At 34.7% G+C, this 27,223-nt stretch overlaps 1 protein-coding gene across 1 annotated transcript in view; it reads right to left on the minus strand.

Annotated features, from left to right (window-relative positions):
• LOC150102160 (tRNA pseudouridine synthase Pus10-like) overlaps window positions 1–27,223 on the minus strand; it is a 166,194-nt gene that overhangs the window by 116,135 nt on the left and 22,836 nt on the right. Inside the window, exons 3-6 of the mRNA XM_090399825.1 lie at window positions 24,436–24,633; window positions 18,637–18,723; window positions 13,390–13,424; window positions 6,449–6,622 (exon numbers count right to left, since the gene is read on the minus strand). Of these exons, the coding sequence (XP_090255951.1) occupies window positions 6,449–6,622; window positions 13,390–13,424; window positions 18,637–18,723; window positions 24,436–24,633 (494 nt within the window). The remainder of the gene's footprint in view (window positions 1–6,448; window positions 6,623–13,389; window positions 13,425–18,636; window positions 18,724–24,435; window positions 24,634–27,223) is intronic.

The following is a 27,223-nucleotide window of genomic DNA, read 5'->3' on the forward strand; positions in this document are numbered from 1 at the left end:
TCTCAAATTGGTGAGCAAAGGAAGAATGACAGAAAAATTACACAACCTGATCACATAAAACAAGTTCAGTAAGCATCCACCTCATAATAAAGTAGTCATTCATATATCCTCACTTGCAGATACACATGCACACTATCTGAGTCTGAACTCAACATTCTGTCGTGAGGTTTCAAATCTGTGTTATCCCTAAGCAGGGCTCTCACTTTGGATATCATAGCCAGTGTCGAGAAAAGACTTCAGAGAGTTCTAAAAGGCATAGCAGATTTTATTCATGTACAAACAGCTTCCATACTTCATAAAAAAATAAAAATAAAACTAGTTAGCTCTAAAAGATATTAGAAAGGACAAAAACATTGTAGTCTCAAAGTAGAAAAAGGCAATACAAAAGTTATCATGAATGCCACAGAATACAAAGAAAAAAATTTTAATTTTGCTTATTGATGCAAGTACCTATACTAAACCTACTACAACCCAACAGGTCATTCTCACAGGACCAATAATATGAACAAAGACCTGCTGAACTGAAGACACCAAAAACAACACATATCAAGGACATCCCTCCAGTCCCAAGTATTTATGGTATTCCAAAAATATATAAGCATACCTATATATAAGCCAATAGTAGATGCTAGGTATTCCTAACTTTCTTGTTATCCAGGTATCTAAGCAAACCTACTAAGCCTTTGCAATAGCAAGACATTCTTTTACAAAAAAAACATGATACACTTCATTTAATACACAAAAGGCATTTTAATAGAACCCACTGATATACTCACAAACCTAGACATCATCAATTTGTTTACCAATGTACAAAGAGCAGAAAATACACATTTACTCCAAGATGTATTTCCACCAGATGAACTTTTAAGCATTGTATTGGCAACACATACAGATTCCAAGATGAATTTTTTGAATGGAAGAAGAGTTGGCAATGGGTCCTTCCCTTTTTCCACTACTAACTTGTTTTCTGAGTAATTTGGGAAACAAGCCTTAACAATATTTACTCTGGGATCTTTTGAGTTGGAAATCAACATGTCTTGACCATTTTTGGATATGATCTTAGAGGTGTCCAAACAGAACAAACTCAATTATTTGGTTTAAAGGAAGTTAGCCCATAACAAACAATACTTATATACCAAATCTCATTGCCATCTGACACAAAAAACTGGTACAGTAGTCTTCCCTTATCCACGGTTTTGCTTTCCACAGTTTCAGTTAACTGCAGTCAACCCCAGTCCAAAAATATTAAATGGAAAATTCCAGAAATAAACAATTCAATAAGTTTTAAACTATGTGCTATTCTGAGTAGTATGATGAAATCTCTGACATCCTGCTGGGGACATGAATCACCATTTTGTCCAGCATATCCACACTGTACTGTATACACTATCTGCCTGTTAGTCATCTAGCTGTCTTGATTATACTTTTTCCTTATGAAAAAGTTTTTTTCATAAGGAAAGAAAAAAAATCGTATACTGAGGTTGCTAACATTCCATGCACATAACTTTTACTACAGAATATTGTTGTAATTGTTCTATTTTATTATTAGTTATTGTTGTTAATCTCTTAGTTTGCCTAATTTATAAATTAAACTTTATCAAAGGTATGTATATACAGAAAAACACATGGTATATATAGGCCTCAGTACTATCCGTGGTTTCAGGTATTCACTGGGGGAGGGGGTCTCCCACTTATCCGCGAGAGAACATATCCCTCGCGGATAAGTGGGGACTACAAATCCTAAGAGATAGGACATACAAAATATCCACCAATTTAGACAAAAGAAATTAAGAGCTCTTACCTCAGTTCCATCCTGCTGAAGAATGACTGCAGCAGAACACTGGTCAACAAAATCCTACATCAACCTCCTAATTGTACCGTGGAAATAAATGGAAATGATCCACATAGATTACAGTTTCTACTCAAGAGCGTTCTAAGAGTTGGATGAAATGATAAAACACACCCTCAACAGTTCAACAAGAAACAAGGAATGATTTACATTAAGTCTGGCCTCTCTCATTAAACATCTGATGCATGCAGACACCAGTAGCATGAAAACTGCCAACAACCATAAGATGTCCAGGTAGTACATGCATGAATTCCGTTGTTATTCTTGTTTTCAAATAGTTAATTGTGATCAATACATGTTTGTAAGCTAACTTTTTATTTTATTCACTTTTATCCCCTGATTATGGGAAACACATCAATTTCATGAAACTAATTAAGTGTCTTAATAAACAATTTTACTACCAGCTGTGCCATGTGGTAAAAATACCAGCAACACTAACACATTAGCACATTTGATCTATTAAAACAGTTATTACAAGAACTTTTGTTTTTGATAAATTAAGTTTATTACTTAATTAAATGCCTAACATTTTCATAATCAGCATAAAGGAAAGTCAGTTACATTCAAAGCTTAAAGAATGAAACATGTATATAGTTAATTTGAATATTATACTTATTCACTGATTATAGATAGATTCATTATACAGCTAACTAAAAGAAACTGTCAAAGCTCTGAATATTTTGTATTCATACTAATTTCTTCATAGAATGCTGTGCCTTTGTGATTACATTATAATTACTCTAAATGGAGACAAAAATACCTACTTTTGCTTCTACTGCTTTTGGTAAGAAAGTACAAACTTTTTTACCTACTGTGTTGTGGTAAGTCACTAAACTATGAATGTGATATACATTGTTAACTATTTTTGGCTGTTGCAGCTGAAGGCAATGTGAGAAATACAAGAGTAGGATTTAAAAGAAACTGAACCAATTAGACCCCTATTTGAACCACCCATATTTGGACACAGGCCATGGAAAGGTATGGAGAAACTCATTGGTTATTCTTGACATTTCTGGGGCATTTGATGATTAAGTCTACTCAGTAAAATTTCATTTTCTGGATTGCCTTCCTCTCTTTACACCTGGGTCACCAGCTTCCTTTCTAGTCACTCACTATGTGTCAGTGTTATGCTGGAGGCTTCTTCTCCTCAGATTTCCTCACCAATGTTGGAGCTACCCAGAGCTCTGCACTTTCACCTACTCTCTCTTCTTCCTATACATCAATGACATTCTCTTACTAAACTGAATTCTTCTCCATTATTTGACAAACCTTGTAGTCCACTATAATTTGAAACTTCAAGATCTTCCATAACTAATGTCATAATCTCTGACTTACTTGCTATTTGCCAATTTCAATTCTCAAAATGCAGGCTTGTCTTATTTCTCAATAAGACATATCCAGATAATATCCAGATCTCCAAATATGATCAGATTTCACTTCTTGGGCTGACTTTCAGAGCTAACTTTTTCTGGCACAAATAATGCCAATTGTTGACACTGTAAAATCATAAATCCACCCAACTTTGAAATACTGCTCACACTGTGGGAATTTTTTGGCACTGAGACCACATTATAATATAAATAAAGAGTTTCATAAAAATAAGCAATTAAAACCCAACAGGTTTCATAAGTCATAAGACTTGCATCATCAGGGTTACTGAGTACATAAATGTTTTACACAACAAAAGCCTATTAACAATTAATTACACATATTAGATGTTTTTGATAACTTACATAATTTGTTACTGTATCTTGATTACCATTTGTAAGTTATCAAAACATCTAATATGTGAAATGAATTGTTAATAAGCTTTTGTTGTGTAAAAATGTACCAGTACCCCTGATGATATAAGTCTTATGACTTACAAAACTTGTTGGGTTTTAATTGCCTATTTTTAGTAAACTCTTTATTTATATCATAATGTGGTCTCAATACCAAAAAATTCCCAGAGAACTGCTAAACCATATTTTGTATACTACTCACACATTTGGGTGGTGCAATTAAAACCTCCCTGAATGCTTCTGTTATCTAGTAGAGGGCAATCTAATTAACTGATGATCCCCATCCTCACATATTCTCTCCAATCTCTCTTTCATACATGTTGTGTTTCTGCCTTATATCCCTTCTATAGGTATTTTGGACAGTGTTTTGCTAAACTGACCACCAACATCATTCTACCACTTCTTTTGAGACTATAAGCTGGTGATAGCTTGCTTCCTTTTTCATTCCATCTATCCCAATGGAACAGCCTCCCCTCATCATTCTGTCTTTCCTAAAGACTACTGTCCTGACGTGGCAGTAATATATGTCTTGTAATCTTGCACATGTGGGTTTGATATTAAAAAAAAACAGTACACTGCATATATTGTTTATTGTTCTACAACACCTTCAACAGGTGTTTTACAGCATCACTACCTAATTTTCTGAACATCTTATATTTTTAAGTGAACTGTTATGACAGTTAAGATGGCTTTATAACCAACATACTGTAGGTTTGAATCCAACTGTGGCATGGGTAAATGGTGTAAGTCAGACAACCACCCTACTTATCAAGGGCCTGAAGCTGCTTGCACAAAAAGCACAATATTTAGTTTCTAGATTAAAAAGTTTCTAGTAAGTTTCTAAATGGAAGGATTTCAAGGAATTTTCCTTTATGGAGGAAATGGAGGAATTTTTTGATACATTGGGGGGGAGGGGAGCTGGCTCAACAAAAAAGGAAAAGTTGGTCCTTGTTGGAGATCTAAACAGCAGAGTATGACATGATTACCAAGCTGGTGGTAGCTTGGTAATCATTTTTAATAATTTTGGTAATAAATTTGGAGAAAAGTGCAAAGCTAATAATAACAGTAAATACCTCATGGATTTCTGTTCAGGACATCGATTAGTTATTACTAACACCATATTCTTAAATAAACATGTTCACAAATTCATATGGAGAGAAGATGCAAGAAATAAGAAGTCTCACTGACTATGTTATAGTTGATAGTGATATTTTCCCATTAGTTCAGGACACAAGAATATACAGAGGATTTGATCACTTTTAGTTCAGAGCAGGATAAAACTGATTGAAAAGAAGAGCATGTAAGAAAGTTTTTAAATGAATCAAAGTTGAGCAGCTTTCAGAGATGAACTGTGGACTCAAATACACAAACATCATTGAAGAAAAAAAATGAAAGAATTTGAAAACAAGAACTAAAGAACCTTAGAGATTCAATGGCAAATCCTGAAGAAAACATTGATTGATTCAGTCAGAGAAGCATGTGGTGAAATTTTCTGTAAGTACAGAAAAATCAGAACTCCTTGGTGGACTCAGGAAGTTAAAGAAGCAATCAAGGAAAAGAAGAAAGCATATAGAAAGTTCCTAGCAAGTAAGCAAGCTTGGGCTCTTATGGAATAGAGAGAAAAATGTAAGTTTTACACACTGCGTAAAACTCTAAACAAAAGTCATGGGAAGACTTTGGTAAGATATCATGTCCTTGTTGGTCATTCAATATCTTAGTTTGTTAATCTTAGCTCTTTATTTTATGCAGATAATGTTATACTTCTGAATAAATCCAGAACAAGATTCCCTGACTAAAATGAATAACTGTTGTAAGAAATTTGGTATAAAAATCAGAAATAAAAGACAAAGACAATGAAAACAGAGAGAAACATTGAAAACATCAACTGCATCCTGAATGGTGAACCTATAGAACAAGTAAAACATTTCAACTATTTAGGCACAATATTTAGTGAAGATGATTAAATATGATATATAAATTATATATATGATAAATAAATTAAATATGGAAATATACAACAGAATTAGTAAAGTTGGTATGGTAGGAAGTCAGCTGAATAAATTTATATGGAATAAGAAAGAAATTACTCAAAACACTAAATTGCTGTATACAAGACAGTGTTCAAATCTATTTTAACGTATGCATTGAGAGATGGGTTAGAAATAAAACATTTGATCAAAGACTAGAGAACACAGATATGAGAGTTCTAAGAAAGATTAGGGGAGTGAACAGATGGCATCAATAGCAGTATCGCATTAAAAATGAGGATATTACGAAAGAACTTGCCATTTGTTATTCAGGAATGTGTTAGCAGAGCTGATCTCAGGTAGTATGGTAACTTAAACAGAATGGGAGAGGGAAGATTAGCAAAATGAGCATTCTTTGCTAGGATGGCAGGAAAAAGATGAGGAAGACCAAGATGTAGATGGATTGATACAGTAAAAAGTACCTTAAAAGACAGAAATATAAGATCTGATAATATTGGAGTCTTAACAGATAACAGATTAGTTTGGAGGAAAATTATTGATCGAAAGTTTGTAATCATTTCAGTGAAATTATAGAGACTACAACCATGTTAGGAATCATTACTTTAATTTCCCAATGTTTCAACCTTCATATTAAGGTTAATGTCATATGTCATAATATAAAGGTCAATGACCTTAATATGAAGGTTAAAACATTGGGAAATTAAAGTAATTATTCCTAACATGGTTGTAGTCTCCATAATTTCACTGAAATGATTACAAACTTCTGAAGACAAGACTTTCATTAAAAAAAAAAAAAAGGCAAATTTTAATTTTAAAAAATTTCCACTCACAGTTCTCTGCATTCTTCTTTAATATCTGCATGAGACACATAAACAGAAACCTGGAAACTGCTTTGAGGATTAAAATCTGCTCCAACTACTTGAACGAGCTTGGTTCCCACAATCCATTTCCATACTTCCTTGACAGATGGAAGGTCATCCAAGGATAGATTATTGTACAGGCCACTACAATTATAGTGCAAGAGAGCAGTTATAAAGAAGTTATACTGTTATAACAAATGATGATGAGTGTTACTGTTTATAACAAAAAGTAATCATTATTTGAAAGAAATATTTTATTAAGCAACTGGCCTGATTATCATAAACTCAGAACTCTTTTAAAGAAAAATATAATAAATATTGCACTTAACACAGAGAGAGAGAGAGAATTGATGTGTTTTTTGTAATAAGTTACATGAATTACAATACAGCTTGTATATTATTGCATACTCTTCTTGATATTGTTGTGAACTTAATAATTTTGTAAAAAAAAAAAATTTGGATATATAACATGATCAAGAATTCAATGCAACTACATTTGCAGTTTATCAAATGGAAACCATTACCAAATAGTAGTTAACATTACTGAAAATATTCATAGAACCTGTGGCCTACAATCAATTCTCGCTACAGCAAACACCACCATAACAACTACCAAAAAAAGGTCCCAACCAAAGAAACTCCATAGATAATGCCTGCCATGTTAAAAAAAAATTCACTATAGCAACCTATCCAGTAAAACAAAGTATTTCTGTGGTCTCCCTGAGTTTGCTATAATTGACTATTTTGCTTTTGTGGTTTATTTTTATATACACATTACATCATCATTTCTTAAATTGAGTTCTGTAAGCTCAGGGGTTTTTGAAAATTTGTAAGGGTTTCCCAGTGCATATGGACATTTATAATGTATTAGATATAGTTATTAATCTAGGAATTTGCTAGGAAATGTGACTTATCAATTATTATTACCCAGTAAAGGTGTTTACTGTAATTATTTATTAAATTTATTTTGAGATGAGTTAATAGTGTAAGTTAGGTTTCTTTTTTATAATGACAGAAATCAGTAGAACTACTACTGACATTACCAAAGAGCATACACTATTAATGAGTGATCTAATTAACAATGTAACTACGGCAGCTGAAAGTGTGTAAGAACATCCCCACATAAGATTGATTTAAACATGAAAGTGCCAATTCTTAAAGGTATGTTAATCATATCCTCTCAAGTGTGAGCAAACAAAGTTTGCGCCTGAAAGTATCTTCAGGACCGGGGTAAGGTGGTACAACACCAGGACAACTCGTTGCAAAGGTGGAGCAAGCTACCCACACTCCTATCTCAGTATCTCCTATAATGCAAAACACATCTCCTTGCGGATATGTCTAATGTTATGCATTAAGGGAAGGGCCACTACCCAGACTAGTTTCGACCTTTATTGAGGTCTCTTCAGTGGGAGTAGAGATACCAGGCAGAAGCATTAGCAGGTCATCTCTACCTATAGGAGTTGCCAAATGGTGTGCCACCCTTTTTTAATAAATTACTCTGGATTTAGAGTAAGATGTTGAAAGTTTATTTTTCACTTGGTTAGAGTATAATAAAATTAGTTTAATCCTTTATCCAAGTGTGAGCAAACAAAGTTTGCGCCTGAAAGTATCTTCAGGACCGGGGTAAAGCCCACTGAAGAGACCTCAATAAAGGTCGAAACAAGTCTGGGTAGTGGCCCTTCCCTTAATGCATAACATTAGACATATCCGCAAGGAGATGTGTTTTGCATTATAGGAGATACTGAGATAGGAGTGTGGGTAGCTTGCTCCACCTTTGCAACGAGTTTCCCTGGTGTTGTACCACCTTACCCCGGTCCTGAAGATGCTTTCAGGCGCAAACTTTGTTTGCTCACACTTGGATAAAGGATTACACTAATTTTATTATACTCTAACCAAGTGAAAAATAGTGTAATCCTATATATCCAATTTTTTTCAACTCTCAAGAGTTGAAAGAAATTGGATATATAGAACTGTAGAGATCTTCTATAGGTTTTGGATAGATTCAATTTTATCATCATCAAACTCCTGCCATGTACCCTCAAGGAGTGTACAGGATATGACAGACATGAAAAATTTACATCATTACTAACGTCCTATCTACAATTTTGCTCCAAACAGTCTGTTACTTGTCAAGACTCCAACATTACCAGTTCTTATATTTCTATCATCTAAGACACTTTGTACAGTATCAATCCGCTATATTGGGTCTTCCTCTGGATCATTTTCCTACCAACTTGGCAGACAACACTTGTTTTGCTAATCTTTCCTCGCCCATTCTGTTTAAGTGACCATACCACCTGAGATTAGCTCTGCTAACGTATTCCTGGATGCTGACAATGTCAAGTTCTTTCCTAATATCCTCGTTTTTAATATGATATTGCCATTGATACCATCTGTTCATGCCTCTAATCTTTCTCAGGACCCTCATATCTGCAGTCTCTAGTCTTTGGCCAATTGTTTTACTTCTGACCCAGCACTCAGATCCATAAGTTAAAACTGGTTTAAACACTGTCTTGTATATAGCTAATTTAGTGTTCCGACTAATTTCTCTCTTATTCCATATGAATTTATTCAATTGACTTCCTACCATACCAGCTTTGTTGATTCTGTTGTCTATTTCCATATTTAATTTACTATCTTCACTAAAAATCGTGCCTAAGTAGCCAAAATGTTTTACTTGTTCCACAGGTTCTATATTCACAACACAGTTGACATTTTCAATGATTCTGCCTATTTTCATTGTCTTTGTCTTTTTAATGCTGACCTTCATACCATGTCTATTACAACAGTTATTCAATTTAGTCAGAGAATCATGCAGACTTGTAATGGATTTATTTAGAAGTATAACATCGTCCGCATAAAGCAAAGAGCTGACATTAACATCTCCAATTTTGATATCATGTTAAAACAACTTTCCTTCATAATGTGATCCATATAGATAATGAATAACAGAGGGGGATAATGTACATCCTTGTCTCACACCAGATTTAACATTAAACAATCTTCCTGTACTTCCTTCAATTCTAACTGCTGACTTACAACTCAAATAAAGACTAATTATTTCTTGATATAATGCCCCACTGACACCATATAACTGTAGCGTATTGAATAGCTTCTCTCTTGGCACCTTGTCATATGCCTTTTCCAAATTGACAAAACTTAAATACAAATCTTTGTTATAATCCCATGATTTCTTCACTATTTGTCGTAAAGTGAAGATCTGATCCTGACAGCCTCTATTTGACCTGAATCCAGCTTGTTCTTCACCAACTTTTCTTCCACAATTCTTCTCAACTGTTTCTCAAGTATACTTGCATATATCTTACCAGGAACACTCAACAGGGATATACCTCTGTAATTTTCACATTAAGTTTTATTTCCATTTTTATATATAGGTACTATGAGAGCTCTACTCCAATCATTGGGAATTCGTCCTTCTGTCCAGGCATTCTGAACTATGCAGTGCAGCCACCGTAAGACTTTTATACCACCATACTTCGCCATTTCTGGTCGAATACCATCTACTCCTGCTCCGTTTTCCACATTTCAAGCCTTTGATGGCTTTATCTACTTCAAGTATAGATATGTATTCCTGCTGCATGTTTCATTTTGCAGTTTTTCAAAGTAATTACTCCATACTTCAAGGATATCTTTTCTCCCATTTTCATATCATCTTTATCATCTCTAACTCCTTTTACAGCACTCTTTCCTCCATTCTTAAGCTTCTTCAACAACCTCCAGAATATTTTGCCACCTTCTTGATATTTATTTTCTATATTCTTCCCAAAGTCCTCCCATAACTTTTGTTTAGCTAGTTTTACACACTGTTTAGCTTTCTTACATTTGTCTCTGTATTCTCTAAGAGCACAAGCTGACTTATTTGACAGGAACTTTCGATATGCTTTCTTCTTTTCCTTCACTGCTTCTTTAACTTCCTGTGTCCACCATGGAGTTCTAATTTTTCTATCCTTGTAGGCAACTTCACCACATGCCTCTCTAGCTGAATCAATCGGGTTTTTTTTTTTCAAATCTTGCAACTGAATTTCCAAGGTTTGGGTCCTGTTCTCAAACTCTTTCATTTTTCCTTCAATAATCTTTGTGTATTTTAGTCTACAGTTCACATCTGAGAGCTGCTCAACTTTTATTCGCTTTAAAACTTTCTTACATGTCATTCTTTTCAATATGAAATTCAATTTTATTCTGCTCAAGACTAAATAGTGATCACTTCCAATTTCAAATCCTCTGTACACTCTGGTGTCCTGCACCAGGGAGAAAACACCACTATCAACAATAACATAGTCGATCAGACTTTTCTTATTCCTTGCCTCTTCTCTCCATGTGAATTTGTGCACATTTTTATATTGGAATATGGTGTTAGTAATAACCAGTCCATGTCCTAAGCAGAAATCCAACAGGTATTTGCCATTATTATTAGCATTGCTCTTTTCTCCAAATTTTCCCAAAACAGTTTTGTATGTCTGACAATCACTTCCTACTCTACTATTTAGATCCCCAACAAAGACCAACTTTTCCTTTTTCACTGTGTCAGTAGCTATCTCTACAGCCTCAAAAAATCCCTCCACTTCTACCTTAGTAGAACCTTCTGTGGGACCATAGGCACAAATAAGTCTCATTGTCCTTTTCCCCATTCTGATATCTGCCCACATCACTCTACTTGACACTGCCTGCCATTCAAGAAGATTAGCCTCATATTTTGTGTTGAATACAATGTCTACTTCTTCTTTTCCTTGATTGTCATTGCCTGAATATAACATGTTGTCTTTATTGCTCAGAAAGATCTCACCAGTTTTTGTCTTTTTTGTTTCAGTCACCCCTATTATGTCAATCTGGTACTTATCTAATTCCTCTGCTAGCTCCATTTCTTTGCCATCAGGCTTCTTATTTTGCTAGTACCGCTCTTTGATTCTGGTGATATTGAGTTGGGATGTGTTTTCAGATTTGTTCCAGTAGCTGACTTTTCGCCGTTTGCTCTGGTTCCCTGGCAAAAACAACAGGGGCCTTGTTTAACTGGGCAACGCTTCAGCCAGAATAGAATTTTGCATGTCGTACCATCATTTTGTATTTTTGTTTAAGCCAATAAGAATACAATTTGGTTGGCTAAATCCCTTGCCAGCCCATCCTCGTTCATTCAGTATCCAGTTAGATATCTAAAGGGTGCACCACGAGAAGGTGAGGATTGGACATTAGGTCAGAAGCCCTGGTCGGTTCTCTGCATTCCTTTAAAGGCTATGTAGAGGTCTCCTCTCAGTTATACAGCTTTGACCCTTAAGTACAAATGAAAAATCAAGCATACCATAACTGGCTGAAATCAAGAACTCCATCCTCCTTTAAAGCTTATACTCAAATCTGAAACAGATTAAAAAAAAAAAAAACTATCAATGCTTCCAAAACAGAATTCGAAAGAGCAAAAAGCAGGAAACTAACAGTCTGTCCAAATGGCAGCCAAGTCTTTTGGTCTCTCACCAAAGCAACTGGTCATAACTTCTGCCCAACACTATTCCCATGATACCCAGATGGCTCTATTAATTCATCAATCACAGAGAAAGCCAATCTCCTGGCTTCACACTTTGCTTCCAATACACACATAACTGACAATGGTAAATGTCCCCCAACCATTCAAGATGCCCAATATACAATGTCGCCCAATATCCTTTTGACAGAAAGAGATCAGAAAAATACTGTCCAAATTAGACACAAAAAAGTCTCCTGGCTCTAATGACATTCCTTCAATTGTCCTGAAAGTTTGTGTGCACCAGAACTGATGCTTAGCCTATGTCACCTGTATATGCTCTCCTACTCTACTGGTATCTATCCCACAGCCTGGAAATTGGCCAACATTCAACGCATTCCCATGAAGTGCAACAAATCACTGCCATCTAACTACCACCCTATCTCACTCACCTCAGTGCTGTCTAAAGTAATGGAAAAAATCATCAATTCTCAACTCCTATACTACCTTGAAGGCACCCACCTAATAAACCACCACCAGTCTGGATTCCATTGCTGCTGATCAACAGGAGATCTGCTCACATATGTCACTCGTCTGGACAAATGCCATGGAGAAGTTTGGTGGATCTTAAGTATAATCACACTTGATATCTCCAAAGCTTTTGACTGGGCCTGGCACAATGGCTTACTAAGCAAACTACCATCATTTGGTATGTCTCAAGACTGACTTCTGTAGTTGGATTGGCAGCTTTCTGTCTAGACACACACACTATGTGGGAGGTGGATAGTTCCTTATCTCTCACAATTCAACTAATGCTGAGGTTTCACAAGGTTCTGTCCTCTCACGAACCCTCTTCCTGCTATATATCAATAACTTACTTCAGTTGACCTCCAACCCAATATACAATTTTGCAGATGACAGCACATTGCACTCCTCCCTTTTATTTGATAAATCTTACTCTACACAACTCACCTCAACCACCACTGCCCTCAATTCTGATCTCCAAACCATCCAAAGTGTGATTCAGATAACCTTGTCATAAATGCTAATAAAACCCAGTTCTGTCTTATTTCTCACAAAAAAGAACCATTTTCTCCCAGTATTACTTTTGACAATACCCAAATTTTCAGACAAGATGAGATTTCTCTTGGAATTACCCTAACATTAAGCCTCTCCTGGCATAAACACATTACAACCATTGCATCCTCAGCTTCTAAAAAACTAGGATTTCTGTTTTGCAATTTAAATAAAATAAAGTATTTTATTTAAATTGCTTTTCAAGTGTTTTAGATACTAAAATACTTGGGAATATTTTAAAGTAAATCATCAGATAATGGATTAAAACTCAGATAAGACAAACAGTTATATGAACCTTATTGAATTTAAATGATATCAAAAAATTGGAAACAAAAAAAATAATTTTTTTTTACATATTTCTTACCTGAAAATATCTTTTAGGTAGGTAAATATCACATACTAGATGGAAATAAATAAAAATTACACTACAATTGCTGTCATTTATAACAAAGCATTTGTTTCTTAAATATAAAATCATAATATACACAGATGCTAAACATAGTGAATGAGTAATTATCTGCTTTATAACCAAAAAAGAAAGTGTTTTTATGTAGTAGATGATTTTATTGACCAGTACAAGAAAGTTCACTTCTTTCAAATTCAGATTTCTTTAACTCATCTATGGTACCAAATGTGTTGGAGAAATAAATTTTTTATTTTTTATTAAAACACTTAAGGAATTGAACAATGTAGTTAAGGATATAAATTAAATTAAACTTTAATAAATATTTTCCGATATTTCGGCAACGTCACGTTGCCATCTTCTAAAGGAACTTATAAAAAATGTTACATGCACGTAGGCACTACAACACAGAAACTGGGAATGAAGAGATGAAGCTATTGTTCTCCTAACAGTCCAGATGGTGCCCTCTAGCGGGCTAAGTAGGTGTTCTTGGCCATTGGGCTGAAGGTCTGCTGATGTAGGCCTCCCAAATTTGGGGCAGTCGCATACAACCAAATTTGTTGAGGTTTGGAGAATTTCTTAGGGCTGAGGCTGATTCCATAAAGAGTCTTTCAAATTTGTATTTGCTACGGTGTATCACTGTAGCTTTCTTCCACCGTATTCTGTGGAGTGTATCCAGAGCATGGTCCGCAAGTCCAGAATGACTGTATTTGTGAAAACGGATGTAGTCCTTGTGTTCCGAAATTCTGATATTTGCTGTCCTGCCTGTTTGGCCAAAGTAAGACAGTTTACAACTGCAAGGGACCTGGTAAACACCAGGTAGGTCTAGGGGAAGTGGTTGGTCTTTAGTGGAGCAGATAAGGGATGCCAATTTTCTGTAAGGTTTGTAACAGGAGGTCAGGTCATGTTTTTTTAAGATTTTGGTAATATTTTCTGAGGTGCCTCGGATGTAGGGAATGGTGATGGATTTAGAGTAATCCTTGTTGTGGAGGGGGGGAGGGGATCTGTGGTTTGTAGGTTCTAATATTTTTTGGATTTTGGGGGGGGGGGGGGGTAGCCATTGGCTGAGAAAGTGTTGAGGATGTGATTTAGTTCAGTGTTTAGGGCCAAGTCGTTTGAACAGATTAGTTTAGCCCTGTTGTATAGTGTTTTCACTACTCCATATTGTTGAGGGGGGATGGTGGGATTGTTGGTGAATGTATCTGCCTGTATGGGTGGGTTTTCTGTAAACTGAGAAAACCAAGGATCCATTAGGCTGGCGGGTGACTAGTGTGTCTAGGAAAGGGAGGCTGTTGTTTTCCTCTTTTTCCAGAGTGAATTTGATCCTGGGGTGTTGGTTGTTTAAGTGTGTTAAGAAGGAGAGAAGTGTTTCAGAGCCATGTGGCCAAATAGCGAACACATCATCAACGTAGCGAAGCCATACGGTTGGTTTTTGTGGGGCAGAGGCTAAGGCTTTTTCTTCCAAGGTCTCCATAAAGAAATTGGCCAAGGGTGGGGAGAGTGGTGAACCCATGGCTGTCCCCTCTATTTGTTTGTAGAATTTTCCCTGCCAAACGAAATAGCCTGAGTTCATTGTGAACTGAAATAAGGCTGAGATGTCAGGAGAAAATTTAGCTTGGATTAGCTCTAAAGTTTCCTTGAGTGGGACATTTGTAAATAAAGAGGAGACATCAAAGCTGACCATTATGTCAGCATGTTGGAGTGTAAGGTTTTCTATGCTGGCTTTGAAATGGGCTGAGTTTTTTATGTGTGATGGTGTGTTGCCAGTATAGTGTGTGAGCTCTTTGGCCAAATGTTTAGCTAATTATGTGGGGGAATCAGTGCCATCCACTATGGGACGTAATGGCACATTTTCTTTGTGTATTTTTGGGCATCCGTAAATACGGGGGGGTGGGGGGTACAGAGTTAAACGGCTTTAATCTGTTGGTAACTTCTACAGGCCAAGAAGTGACTCTCTTAAGGAGCCTGTGAAGTTTTCTAATTTGAGAGTTGGTGGGATTGTAATTGATAGGGAGGTAAGTGGCCCGATCTAATAGAAGAGCATTTAGCTTACCTGTGTAGTCCTTTTGGTTAAGTACTACAGTTTCATTTCCCTTATCCGGTTTGGTAATAACTAATTCTTTATTATTCTTTAATTAAGAATAATTAAAGCATTCAGAATAAATAAGAGCATTCAGCTTACCTGTGTAGTCCTTTTGGTTAAGTACTACAGTTGCATTTCCCTTATCCGCTTTGGTGATAACTAATTCTTTATTATTCTTTAATTAAGAATACAAGAAATTTTTTATTTTATATATATATATATATATGAGAGAGAGAGAGAAGTAAAGAAAGCCTATATACATATATATAGCTAAAAAATGAACTACAACATCTCAAAAGAATCTTCACAAATAATGGCTACTCTTCAAAAACTATCAATAAACAACTGTACTGCCATCCACAAAACAACACAGAGACACAGGACAACCCCAAGGGTTACATCTCTTTACCGTACATCTCTCACTCTCACCTCCCAACAGCTCACTTTCAAAATTCTTCTTAGAAACTAAGAAGAATTTTGAAAAAATTTACTATAAAAACGTGCTTTTCCACTCTTCCTAAACTCAGATCAATTCTAAGCCAACCAAAACAGGCTCACAACCATCTTCAGTTTCCAGGTGTATATAAAATCATAGGTGACTGTGGGAAGCGATATTGTGGCCAAACTGAGAAGTCCATCCTCCTGTGTCTCGAAGAACATCAGTGACATCGCTTATAGTAGAACCAGAGCAAGCGCCCTCTCAAGCCGTGTCCTGTTCTCAGTGAACACAAATAATGAGGGCCCCAGCATGAAATAGACTGGAATACAACATCAAACACTCATATATACCACGATGAAGTAGAACGGCGCATAGTTGAATCCAACGAAATTATCCTAGACTCTTCTCACATAAACAGTAACCTTAGTTATAGCTTGGCAGACTCATATGGCTCTGCTATCAGATACTGGCGCACTCGTGAAGTCACATGCTCACATATGCCTAACAATAGAACTGTAACCTGGACTGTGGATTCTGTAACCTGGATTCAGTTCAAACCGAATTCCAGTTCATAGTCTGTTATTGTAATGGTACAATGTTTCTTTAAGGTGTTTTTTATGTTTGCTTTCAATGTTCTCACACCTGAAGAAGTCGGCATTCTGACGAAACATGTTGTGTGTTAAATTAAATTAATTTGTTTTTCTAATTCTCGGAATTCAGTCAATAAATAATATGAACATATATATATAGGCTTTCTTTAATTCTCTTAACTGTATACAGTTGACCCTTGAAGAATGCAGGTTTGAACTGCATGAGTCCACTTATACATAGTTTTTTTTTTTAATAAAAAGTATTGGAAATGTTTTTAAAGATTTGCGACAATTTGAAATAATTCGCAGACAACAAGATTTGCGACAATTTGAAATAATTCGCAGACAACAGCGTAGCTTAGAAATATCGAAAAAATTAAGAAAAAGTTAGGTATGTCATGAATGCATAAAATATATGTAGATATTAGTTTATTTTACCATATACTACCATAAAGTATACACAACTCTATTATAAAAAAAAGTTAAATATATCAAATTTTATGCACACAAACACTTATAAACATACATGGTCATTTGCAGCTGAGAGAAATGTAAACAAACTTAAAGACGCATTATTAAATCATAACTGTATAAAATAACTGATATTAATTAGTTAAATGAATGAATTAGCATAAAATTAAAAAAATTCTAACGATTCATTCATTAGGGTATAGGCTAGGCTACCACAAAACATCGTATCGATTGCACCAGGCTACCATAAAGTAATCATATTGCTGCTTCTTCATTATCAATGAATCAATCATTATACCTGTAAATAAATATGAATTTCTTTTTCACATTTTCTTTTCATTTCTGATGTCTAGTGTTAGTAATATGTACAACATCTACAGTGTTTTGTATCATATAAGACAATACTGATGTAGATGACAGACTATTCATCTTGTACACAGACAATGTAAACTTACAATATCGATAAATACAGTATAGTACTGTAAATGTATTTTCTCTTCCTTATGATTTTCTTTAATAACATTTTTTTTTCTCTAGCTTACTTTATTGTAAGAATATAGTATATATAATGCATGCACACCATACAAAATATGTGTTAATCAACTGTTTATGGTATCGGTAAGGCTTCCAATCAACAGTAGGCTATTAGTAGTTAAGCTTTTGGGGAGTCAAAAGTTATACTTGGATTTTCGAACAGCGTGGAGATCGTGCCCCTAACTCCTATGTTGTTAAAGGGTCAATTGTACTTAAATTTGCAAATTCATATCGAATTTGTGCTCATTAGTCCTGCAAAGCCTTCCCGGATTTCTGTAAACATGCACCATTAATTTTCTAATAAATATCAGCACCTAATAAATTAGCTCAATTTTTAAACATAAATAGAGCCTATATATAGTTTAAGTTAGTAAAAAAGTTAAGTCAGAGAGACCTGGAACTGAATCCTGTCTAGGACATGAATAACCTTCATAAGAGCTTTCTCAACTAAAGATAATTAGCTAGTCTCACTAGACAGACAAAGACAATCACCAACTAGCATCTATATGAAGGAAGATGAATGCCTGGACAACTAGACAGAAGATGGAAGGATAACCAAGTGGAGATGGCCGGAGAATGTTGGTATCAGAAAGCATTCAAAAGAGAAAGATGGAGCAAATGGGGGAAACTTATAACCATAAATGGTTATAAAAAGGGCTAAAAGAAGAGAAGAAATACCAAAAACCAATAAGTAATTACAAAATTAACAGACCATGATCATATAGACAATCAATGGATTTCATTTTAAGAAAAAATGTAGTAATGGTTGTACAACACCTCAAATTGTGTTTCAAATTAAAAAATGTTTTTAAAAAGGAATTTATGCTTTCATAATTTCTCAAGCACTCTTGTTAATAAACTTACATTATAACAACAGTAATTTAAAAATGTATTAAAAACTGATATTCTGATGTGCATTTTTAATTTTTTTTTTGGGGGGGGGGTAACCATGTTTCACTTGGGAACCTTCATATCAACAGCTATAAAGAGGTTTCCTTATCTGAATAGTTATGCTTCTCTTTTATATAAAATAATAACAATGTGTATGTTCAATTTGAAAGATTAATATTAATAACACCAAATATACCTACTTGTCTAAGATCCACTGTTACAGGGATGGACAACTGAAGTATAAAATCTGAGAAGTGAAATCCACTTTGCTGAATTATTCCCAGAATCTTAAAAAGTAAGAAATGTAATCTATTAAGTATTTATTATTAACCCATTAAAGAGTTATTCCAACAGTTCAGTTTGCTAAATCTGAATTGAATATCATTCCAGAAAATATACCACTCACAAATCATTCATAATTATTATCATAAAGCAACTGAAACCTTAAATTACACTAAGCACGATGAAATCCCATTTATTAGTTTTTAGCATTTTTCTAATGTTAGTCCAAGGCATTGACAATTTATACTTTGAATTATATTTGTGTACTAGATAAAAATTGTGGGTATCTTTTCAGTGTTTAATAGTAGCAGCTTGTTTCATTAGAGTGAAGGATGCATGTATTTGATACTTTTATTGAATTCAGATCACTGTTGACTCTCACTATAGCAAAAAAACTCATAGGGACAGAATAGCTTGTTATTATTGTTATCTTTAAAATAAAATTGCACTTAAAGACTTTGGTCAGGACTTTTTGGTAGTTTGTTATAGGGAGAAAATTTGTTTTGATTGTGCTGCTTGCTATAGTGAGAGTTGACTGTACCATAGTATGTTCAACATATTACAGATGACTGATGGCTTCCATCAAAATTACTGCCAGATGGCCTCAAGTGCACTATTTTTACTGATCTCCAGCTAAACTCCTAGTCTTTTTGGCTGAAATTCATCAGCAATCATCAACAATAACCCTCCTTCCATTCTTTTCTCTCTATCCTTCCTGAAAATACTGAACCCTTCACATTCTATCACATTGATTATATCATCTTATGTCAGCCATGTCTCATTAATTCCAATAACTTTTAGTCAAGACCAATGTCAAAAACTCCATCCCTTGTTCTGAATGCTCTTGGCATTAAACAAAAAGTGTCCTAGAGGCCCACTGCTATCCTTACGCTTTATATTAACTATCCCTTTCTGATTTGTTACCAGTGGTACTAACTTAGGCATTTTTTGTACATTCTCACATTCACTTACCTCAATGGTATCTATGGATTCACTCAACTGCTCCCCCCCCAAAAAAAATAACTCTACAAGTAGTTTCCCTGATCTTGCATTTCCCAATCTCACTTCATTCAACAACACTTTTTATCCAGACTCCAAATACCAAATCCATTCAAGTGCAAACCATCCACTTTGTATTTCATAAACAATTCCACACATCCATAAATGCTACACCATTCCTCTTGCATAACCTACACATTGATTCATTCACTACTGTGGTCCTCCTTCCAATTCTGTCACATTGTGGCAACAGACTTGCAATCTATTACTTTTCTGTTTTGCTACTTTCAGTAGCTCTTTCATGTTCTCCTCACACCATACTTGCCTCCTTTCAAATAATTTGTTCCTCCCAAAATAATTAATTCTTTCATTTTGCCCTTCTGCATTCTCATAGCCTCGCTAACATCATTAACCTCTGCAACTGGAGAAGCATGATTTCATCACTTTCTTATCAAGCACACCTTTTATAATGGAATCACCAAACAAGACTCTCTTCTTACTTTTCCTTTCTAGTTCAAACATTCCTTTCTCTTGTCTTGCACATCTTTCTTTCTGTTCTCAGCAAAACCACTCACTAGATGTTTCTGCTTTTGTTCAAGTTCACTCCGTTCTGTGAAGGACTCCATGTGAGATGCCATCTCTCCCTCTCTTCATTACAGCCAATTCTTCACATCTTTCATGTTACTATTCTTTTGATCGTCGCTTTTAATCTCTCTCATTCCTATCTTCTGCTACGCCTTTGAACACTCAGTAGGGAAATACCACTGTAATTCTTACATTCAATTCTATTTCCCTTTTTATAGATGGGTACTATAAGAACTCTCCTCCAATCATCTGGAATCTTAAATCTTCATGTATATTCCCTGTTACATCTATTGTTGCTTCAATCTCTCAAACTGTCTCACAATTCTGACACTAACTTTCATGACATTTTTGGCACACTGCCCCACTCTTGCTTTCGAGACAAAGTCCACTCACCTTTGGTAATGAGTGCATTTCACAGACACTGCACTGCACAGGTCCCTCAGGTTGAATTCTTTGAACAATGATGCCACTGTTCTCCTTCACATCGTACCATGCTATGTAACTTACCATACAAAATAACTTAAGTTTAACTAACACCATAATAAAATCTACTTTTAATACAATTTCTAATAATTAACCAAACATCAGTAGTTTTTTAAAACAAGTTAGCTTTCTGGAACACTCTATAACAGGAGCTGCTACTAGACACCATCTAATGGCAATAATCTCAAAAAAAAAAAAAAAAAAAAAGAAAAAAAAAAAAGGGAGATTGCAAAGAATAGTAGATATCTCAAAAGAATAAAACTATCCTTTTATGATATTTTATCCTCAGAGGATAAAATCATTCTGCACCAACTCATTCTATTATTGGTCTGTTTTACATATAATTATCAGTCTACCTGACTGAATATTTTAATTTTTCACAACAAATTTTAATAAAAACATAAATGTGAAGAGTTTATGATGCCTTTTCTCAAATACAACTATTAATCACAGGCTGGAGACTATAGATAGTTGAGTTCTGAGGAAGATTATGGGAGTGATCAGATGGCATCAATGGCAGAATCATATTAAAAAATCAAGATATTAGGAAAAAATCATGATATTGGTACCAATTAGGAAGGTGCGAGCAGAGTTCTCATTTAAATAGAACAAGATTAGCAAAGCAGGTGTTTGATATTAGGGTAGCAAGAAGATATTTAATTTACCATCTTCACTAAAAATTGTGCCTAAATAGCTGAAATGTTTTACTTGTTCTACAGGTTCACCATTCAGGATGCAGTTGGTGTTTCAATGTTTCTACCTATTTTCATTGTCTTTGTCTTTTTATTGCTGATTTTCTTATCGAATTTATTACAACAGTTATTCAATTTAGTCAGGGAATCTTGCAGACTTGTACTTGATTTATTCAGAAGTATAACATCATCTGCATAAACCAAAGAGTTAAGATTAACATCACCAATTTTGATATCAGATTTAATACCACTTTCCTTCATAACCTGATCCATATAGATAATGAATAACAATGGAGATATTGTGCACCCTCCACACCTGATTTAACATCAAACCATCTTCCTATACCTCCTCCAAGTTTAACTGCTGACTCACAACTTAAATAGAGACTATGTATTGTATTGCTTGATATAATGTTCCATTTACACCATATAACTATAGCATTTTGAAGAGCTCTCTTCTTGGCACCTTGTTACATGCCTTTTCCAGATCAAAAAAATTAAATAAAAATCCTTCTTATATTCCCAAGATTTCCCAATTATTTGTTTTAAAATGAAAATCTGATCCTGACAATCTTGATTTGGCCTAAATCCAGCTTTTCTTCACCAAGCTTCCCTTCCACAATTTTTCTTAGCTATTTCACAAGTATACCTGGCTGGCTGAGTGGTTAGCGTATTTGCCCTCCAGCCAAAAGGCTGCAGGTTTGAATCCATGCCGTGGGCATGGATGTTTGTGGAAATACTAGTGGTGGTGGTTGGCAGTAGATGGCGTTGGTGTAGTTGCGGTCAGTTGGTGGATTGAGTAGTGGAGACAGAGTGTAGAGCAGGTGCCCTCTCTCGATGAGTCCTTGGACTCCCTAGAGGTGCCGAATATTAATAATAAAATAATAATACTTGCAGAAATTTTACCAGGAACACTCAGTAGGGAAATACCTCTGTAATTCTCATTCATATTTCCTTTTTATAGACAGATATTATGAGAACTCTCCTCCAATCATCTGGAATTTGGCCCTCTGACCAGGCCTTCTAAATTATGCAATGCAGCTGCTGTAAAACTTTTATACCTCCATGTTTGAGTATTTCTGGAAGAATGCTTCTATTCCAACTGCCTTTCCAAATTTTGGGTTTCTGACGACTTTTTCTACTTCAAGTATGGATATGTATTCCTGACTGCATTCCACTTGGGAGTTTTCTACCATCATGCTGACACTGCTTGTTTATTTAGCAATCATTCAAAGTAATTATTCCAGACATCTATTTAGTGCTGAATATTATGGCTATTCCCTTTTTTTTCCCCTGATTGTTATTGCCAGAATATAACATTTTGTATTTGTTGCTTAGAAATATTTTACCTGTTTTTGTTGTATTTGTTTCAGTCACACCTATTACGTTGATCTGGTACTTATCCAATTCTTCTGATAGTTCCATTTCTTTCCTGTTGATGCTTCTTATGTTGATAGTACCATTCTTGAACTCTATTGATGTTGAGTTAGGATTTGTTCCAGTAGCTGACTTTTTACTGTTTGCACTGGTTCTCTGACAAAAACAATTGGGGACCTTATTTAATCAGGTGATGCCCAAGCTGGCATGAAATTCTCTCATGTTGTACCATCATTTTACATTGTAGTTTAGGCCAGTAAGAATATAATTTGGTCATCTAAATCCCATGTTGCCATCCTATCCTCGTTCGTTCAATATTCAGATAGATATCTAACAGGGTGCACCATGAGAAGGTGAGGAATGGACATTAGGTCAGAAGCCGCAGTCAGTTTTCTGCATTCTTTAAAAGGCTACGTCGAAGTCTCCTCCCAATTATACAGCTTTGACCTTTAAGCACCCCTTTTTCCAGATCAACAAAACTTAAATCAAATCCATGTTCTATTTGCATGATTTCTCAACTATTTGTCTTAAAGTGAAAATCTGATCTTGACAACCTGAATCCAGCTTGATCTTCACCGAGTATGATCATAATTGAAAAAAAAAAAAAAAAAATGGAAACGGAAAAGTGTTAACCATGTAGAAACACACCAAAACTGATCTAGAAATGAAAATGAAAATTATAAAGAAAAATTCTGTATCAACTACATAACATGTCCTACCACATAAGATTTTTATGTCACAGCAGCAGGCATTAAAAACATATTTACCATAAGTTCTCCTTACAATTGTGTGAAAACACTCTTGAATGTGGCACTTCAAAAAACATTACACTTTTCCATGATGAAAATTTCTGAATAACTCCAGTAAAGACATTTTCAGCATCAAAACAAAGTTGGACAAAGCGACACTGGAGGATAGATCTAATGCTACATGGCCTTAAAAGTCCAAAGAGAAATAGAGGACATTTTTAGCCTGTTACTGAAAGCTTTATTGAAGCGAAGAAAGAAGGCACAGTTCAGTAATCTCTTGATAATTTCGTATGGGAATGTTGAACAGCCAAATTAAACTTTTTTTTTCCCCTATACTATTTACTTTTATTACTTTTTATTATTTTTTTTTACGTATGTAAATTAATACTTACATACGGAAATCTAATTTGTGAATGCATCCTGTGAATGAGATTAATATAAATAATCTTTAAAACATGTTAATGAACTACTGCAAACATATACTATAAACTCATAAGTAAACAATAGGGTATGATTGAGAGATAGCGATATTAAATCTGACTTACACAAAATTTGGGTTATGTAAAGTTGGGGACTGCCTATATGAGATCTGACAATATTGAAATCCAGACTGATAATAGATTAATTCATATGAAAGCTATCAATAAGAAATTAGCAATATAAACTTTTCATATAGCACTATCATAGCATTTATGTACCCAGGATATACGGATGACAACTTATTTTAATGTTTCCAATATTATGTATCAATGATGCATACTTCTTTAAAATTTTTTGTATGAAAAAGGTGTATCAAATACTTCACTTATAAATTTAAGCTAATTAAACTTACTTTGTTAACAACAGTATCACAGCTACTTTCAAGAAGTCCTAGACATGAGATACAAGGCGTGGTATGAAGACGTTTTGATGTATGTGATTCAGCAGCAGCAGTGCTACTATCTATATCACAAAGCATACCATTATCATATGGGCTGACTTGGCTATTTGTAGACTGCGAAAATGTTCTACCTCCCAGTTCATTAAGTTTCTAAAATTTGAAAATCATACATATTCAGAAAAATATATTTATTTATAATAAGAAAAAATTACTGAAACAATAACTGGAATTATTTAGTTTATCTATTAGTGAGAAGCAAAAGTCTTGTTTTGAGCAGCTTAGGGAGTCATTATCTCATGAGTTACTCTTCATTATCAGCTTACTTTGTGTGCAAATACTGTGATAAGTGATTTAACTCTCATAAAATCAAACAAGCTATTTTTAAAGTCATAAAATATTATTATAAGGTTTAATGGAATAAATACAGCACATATAAATAATTAAATAAACACATTTAATCAATCCTATATCTCATCTCAGTTACTGAGACATCTTCAAGAAAACAATATTAAAACTGCAAAAAAACACACAAAATTGCACAAAACAATAAATGGAAAAAGATTAGACTGAAAACCTCAAGTCCTATGAGGGTTACCCTCTATGGGTGCTATTGGCTAAGGCTAGCCAACAGCACCAAAAAGTAGTCAGAACTCTAAAAAAGTACAATTTGTGCATTGCATTCCAACCTTATCTGAAGCCAGCTGCCCTCATTGGCAGATCTATCTGCCAACATCTGGCTAGAAGAACATAAAAAATACATCAGCCACCATACATATGATCAGTCAGATCTATCTGTCAATGCCTTAGATACTTTGCACAGAATTAAATAAAAAAAATAAAATAAAATAAAAACTACTATGCCTCACCACAACAAATACAAATTTGAAAGACTTTTTTAGAATCAGTATTAAAAACCAACCAAATCTTAATAAATATGGTCATATTAAACTTCCAAAGATTTGGGAAACTTTAATTCTTAGGCCTCTTGCCAAGACTAGCCAATAGTATCCATAGAGGATGCCTCTCAAAGGATTTTGGTTTTCCATCTAATCCTTTCCACTTATTGTTTTGTGTAATTTTGTGAGTTTTTTTCAATTTTAATATTGTTTCCTTGATGATGTCCTAGTGACTGAGACAGAATATTGGATTGATTAACCATGTTGTTTAATTATTTATATGTGCTATATTTATTCCATCAAATTTTATGAGTTCTAACAAGCACGTGAGTCTAAATAGTTGATTTCAGAAAATATAAGAAATTTAATAAAATATGATCAAAAAAGTATTTTGCAACAGAGAGAGTAAATGTGGATGAACTGATATAAAAATTATTCTCAACTCGCACCAGAGCCTGCAGAACAAAAATTCAACTTGAGAGCCACTCTGAGTTATGCTGTGAAATGACACTTTTTTTATTGCAATGTTAAATATTTACCATGCATACAAGGGGAAAAAATGACAGTAGATACAATGATATTTCAAAAAATAAGATAAAAGAACATGAATTATATACACGGGAAAGGGTTGAATAAGTGAAGAAAGCACTTGCATCATCTGCATCTTGTGGTCATTTCCTCAAATGCCCACAAGATGGGATTCACAACCATTATGCAGCTGCACAGATGGTAGGAGGACTAGAAACAATGTCATGTGGAGGTGTGCAGAGTGATCTGATTTCCATGTTAAGGTTACTGAATCAGCAGAAATTCATTGCCAGCCTGACAGAAATGAATAAGCTAAATGTTACGTTATGTCATGGAAAAAGAATAATTATGGAATAATAAGATCTACATAAGGAAAATATTTTTTAATCATACAGAATTTTTGGCCGAGCGGTTAGCGTATCCTCTCTCCAGCCAAAAGGCTGCGGGCTCGAATCCCGCCGGATGGGCATGGATGTTTGTGATTGTCTGTGAAAATACTAGTGGTGGTGGTGGTGGTTGACAGTAGATGCCGTTAGTGTAGTTGCGGTTCATTGCAGTGAATTGAGTGGTGGAAACAGAGAGCTGTAGAGTAGGTGCTCTCCCTTGATGAGTCTTTGGACTCCCTGGAGGTGTCAGGTAATAGTAGTAATAATAACAATAATAATTCAAAGAAATTATTTTTTAAAATAACAAGTATCAATTCATAAGACACAAGAATGAGGAGTATTACTTAGGATGATGTCCCAAAATTAATAAAGGTTAAGATAGTTGTTCTTGTTGAGGTTTGGTCTATGGGTATAGGCCTCACAACTTTCTTTATATAGTCTTTCAAGTAAAAAATAACTTTTGTGCAGAACTTTAGTTTTATTCCAATGAATTTATGCCTAGTAAATAAGGCATGACTAGCCAAACCAGACTTTCACTAATGAAGTAGAATATGATCTTGATGTTCGTCTAGATGAACTGAGCTGAATAACCCATCTACCTATAATTGCAAAGACTGCATGAACACAGAATTCTACTAAACTCCAGGATGAGAAAGTAGAGAATAATTATCTTTTGGAGAAAAGGAAGGAATTTAATTTCTGAACTAGACAGAAAACAACTTAAAGGTTGATTTGGCAAAGAAGTCTTGTAATTCTTTTTGACATGCGTTTACAAATGGAATGGAAATTCTAGAAACCTCTTCTAGAAAAGGATTTGGATGAGAAACCCATACCGTATTTACTCGAATATAACTCGCACCCCTGATTTTACTTTACTTTACAAAAAGAGAAATTGAAAGGTTTTTGCGTATACCTTGTACACAAAAAAAA

The sequence above is a fragment of the Typopeltis vanoorti genome, chromosome 10 (assembly GCF_054136105.1).
Source record: "Typopeltis vanoorti isolate ZY-2024b chromosome 10, IOZ_Tvanoo_1.0, whole genome shotgun sequence".
Classification (NCBI taxonomy): Eukaryota; Metazoa; Arthropoda; class Arachnida; order Uropygi; family Thelyphonidae; genus Typopeltis; species Typopeltis vanoorti.